Consider the following 3,376-nt stretch of genomic DNA (forward strand, 5'->3'; position numbering starts at 1 on the left):
TTGGACTGTGGACTTTTCCCCACCCCCATCATCTACACTCCCGCCTAATGGCCTTTAATTGAGCGCTGGGAAAACGTTCAAGTGTTTGCGGCTGTTGGAAATTTTTTGGGAAATTCGATATTGAAAGTAAAGTGGCTGTAATGCTCGGTTTGGCCATATTCACTCAAGGCCCGTGGATTGCCTTAGGATTTTGTGTTTTTCTGCTTGAGTTTGCCGCTCTGAATTTGTTTGCTGATTGGCATAATGTGTTTTGCACAATAAGTGTTTTGTACTTGCGCAATTATGGCCAAGTGGTAAAATGCCTCGTTTAATGTTCGGTCATGGAAGGGGGTCTTTGGAATGACTGAATCATTTCGTCAATAAAATACCGTTTATGAATGTAAAAAGATTTTACCAAACTCTAGAAATATTTCAGCCAGTATGCTGAATCTCGAATCTTTTATAAGGATTTTGTGTTGTGGAATTTGGCAGCGGGGTGGTAATGGATCCGTTCAGAGATGTAGATGGACAAGAAAAATAGCTTGGTACTGCAAAAAAAAAAACATTTATTAAAAACAAAATTTACGGACAAGCCAAAACAAACATTAAACAAACTAAAACACAAAAACTCGAATGCATTCCGATCCGATCCAGTTTACCCCAGGATGCAATCGCACATGCGCTGGCAGACGCGTCTCCGAAGATTCTCTATCCGATGGAGCAATCGGCTGCAGTCCTTGTTATCCTTGTCGCCGGAAATGAGCTTCTGTAGGTCCTGAACAGCCCCAAGGCAATCGCAGTGCTCGGCGAGTCGGGGATTGCGGCACAGGAAGTTTTCGCAGCAGATGGGATCACATTTGTGCCGGGGTGCCCGGTACTCCTCCCGACATCTATTTTGGAGGTATTCCCGGTGGCACATTTGACGATAGTAGGCTCGTAGCTGGCGCTTTTGCTCCACCCGCCTCATATTCCTCATAAAGGGAGCCTCTGGTTCCATCTGGCGATCCATAAAATGGCAAATCTCGCACTGGCAACCTTGCGGTGGACAGGGCTGGCAAACCTTCTTGATCTTCTCGATCTTCTCATTCTTGTCTCCGTTTTTATTCCTAACCTTATTCTTTTTTTTGGGGGGCACCTTAATCTTATCTTTCGGGATCACCGGCACAAACTTGTGATAGTCTTTTACTGGAGGTTCTAGTTCTGTATCACTCCATGTAGCTTCTACTTTACTAGGTCTATCGCTATTTTTCTCCGAAGGAGTATACGGTATAACACTAGGTCTTCCCATTTCGGGCACGGCTTCACTTGGGATGTTTCCTTTTGGTTTTTCCTTTTTCGTTACATCCGACTCTGGCTTCTTTTTCTTTTCGATTTTAAAACTTTCGTCTTCATTAACTTTCTCTTCATTAACTTTCTCTTCATTAACTTTCTCTTCGTTTTTGTTCTTTTTTTTATTTTTGTGTCTATTTTTATTTTTGTTTTTATTTTCATTTTTATTTTTATCTATGTTTTTGAATTCATCATCATCATCTTGATCATCTTGATCTTTACTAATATCTTTATCCTTATCCTTATTTATATCTTTATTTTTTTCCTTCTCCACGACTTTTTCTTTGATATTTTCTTTGTCCTTGTCTTCATTTATAGTTATATTTTTATGTTTATCCTTCTCTACGACCTTATTATTATCGTTGCCATCTTCTTTATCCTTGTTATCACCGGTTCCATCGGCTCCCTCATTAATACCTTTTTCATTATCTTCTTTTTCTTTTCCGGTTCCGGGTATGTCTCCATCATTCGGTATATCTTGATCTGGTGGAGATTCTCCGGGTCTTTCAGGCTGCTGACCATCTCCATTACCTCTGTGCCCATCGCCACCTCCTTGATTATCCTCTTTACGGGATTTCTTGGTCTTGCAGCATTCCTCGTAGGCCTTGCAAAGCGGATCAGGAGGTTTCTGCTCGAAGCACTTGAGAAACCTTTCGTACAATTGATCGTAGTCCTTGGGCTCCGTACTCTTGCTCTCCCTTTGATCCTGGAGCCAATCCCGGAATTCTTTGTTATGGGGACGAGGGTCTAGTTTGTACCTGGCCCACTCGTACTGAGTGCAACCATTTCGAGCTTCATCGCAATCCATGGGACAGTACCAGGGCTTACGACGCAGACCATTTTGGACCTTTTTGGGTTTGAAGTCCCTCCCCGTTTGCAGTTGTTGCTTAACTCCAAAAGGATCGCTGGGGTCCGGTGGATCTGGGCAATATATTTTCTCAAAGGCTTTACCCGGTTTCAGCTGCTGTTTAACATAGGGCATCAGCTGAAGTTCCGACTGCAGTGCCTGGCGGTTGAGGACGAAGGGTTTGCAAAGCTGAGGGGATGTGTAAGTGCCTGTAGGTGAAATCCTGGGGGGTGTTGATATAGTCTTTTTGGGGCGACCTTGCCGAGTGCCAACACTGCTGACCTTGACCAGGCATTCTGCCAGCACCCGGTTGAACACCACCGATTCGGGCTGATGGGTGGGTGACCCTACGCCATAGAAGCCCAACGTGTCCTTGTGGGGACTATGCCTCCAAGCAAGTAAAACGTCGTCCTTGACCATTTCGAAGGGTCGCCCACAGCCATCAGCCACGAGGGAGTTGCCCAACCTGGTGATGGCCTCATCCTGGTTGGGGTCACATCGTGGCTCCATCGGTCGGATCGAGGGATAAGTCTCAGTCCGGTGGAAGCGGTAATCCTGGCACTTTCCCCTCCTTGGTGGTGGACCATCATCCCGGCAAGCGGAGCTGCGCCAACGCAACGTTCTCCTGCTCATTTCCGATTGGATCGGAATGGACCACTCTTAATTTTCTTTCACTATACAATTTTTTTTGTTTTTTTCGGACTTGAGAACTGGAACTAAGACTCACCGATGAACATAGATTTAATAATTATTCTATTAAAATTTAATAACTCCAAACGAATTTAGTTACCAATAGCAATGTCATTTGTATTGCTATTACATAATTTGAATATATATACCATTATAAAATGAACTCAAAAGCAAATAAAATACAATTTTATGTAAAGAAATGTAGTTCACTAAAATTCCTTTGTATGCAAACTTACACACATACAACTTGACTTGGTAACCAAATAATGCCTGTGAATAATGGTAACAAACTTTGGTCACCAAAAATCGAGTTACTGCAACCTAATCCATGTCACTTTTAAAATGTGCCTACCCAGAGGATGCCAACCGTTTGCATCCATCCAAATGAACCTCAATTAAAGTTTGCACACTTTAGTTTGCTGTCCCAGTTTCAGGCCGTTTCGATTCTCCCCCGAATTTAGCCATGTTGGCCATACAATTTCCTGCCCATTGCCACATAAATTCGCACACGAAAGAGCCTGACAAGGCAGT

General features: G+C 43.4%; 1 protein-coding gene across 1 annotated transcript; it reads right to left on the reverse strand.

Moving 5' to 3' along the window:
* Positions 1–521: 521 nt before the first annotated feature.
* Positions 522–2,884, reverse strand: LOC119547188 (nipped-B-like protein B). The gene has a single exon (XM_037853922.1). The coding sequence runs from the start codon at positions 2,786–2,788 to the stop codon at positions 635–637; it is 2,154 nt and encodes a 717-aa protein (XP_037709850.1). The 5' UTR covers positions 2,789–2,884; the 3' UTR covers positions 522–634.
* Positions 2,885–3,376: the final 492 nt, after the last annotated feature.

This window comes from Drosophila subpulchrella, chromosome 2L, assembly GCF_014743375.2.
Source record: "Drosophila subpulchrella strain 33 F10 #4 breed RU33 chromosome 2L, RU_Dsub_v1.1 Primary Assembly, whole genome shotgun sequence".
Classification (NCBI taxonomy): domain Eukaryota; kingdom Metazoa; phylum Arthropoda; class Insecta; order Diptera; family Drosophilidae; genus Drosophila; species Drosophila subpulchrella.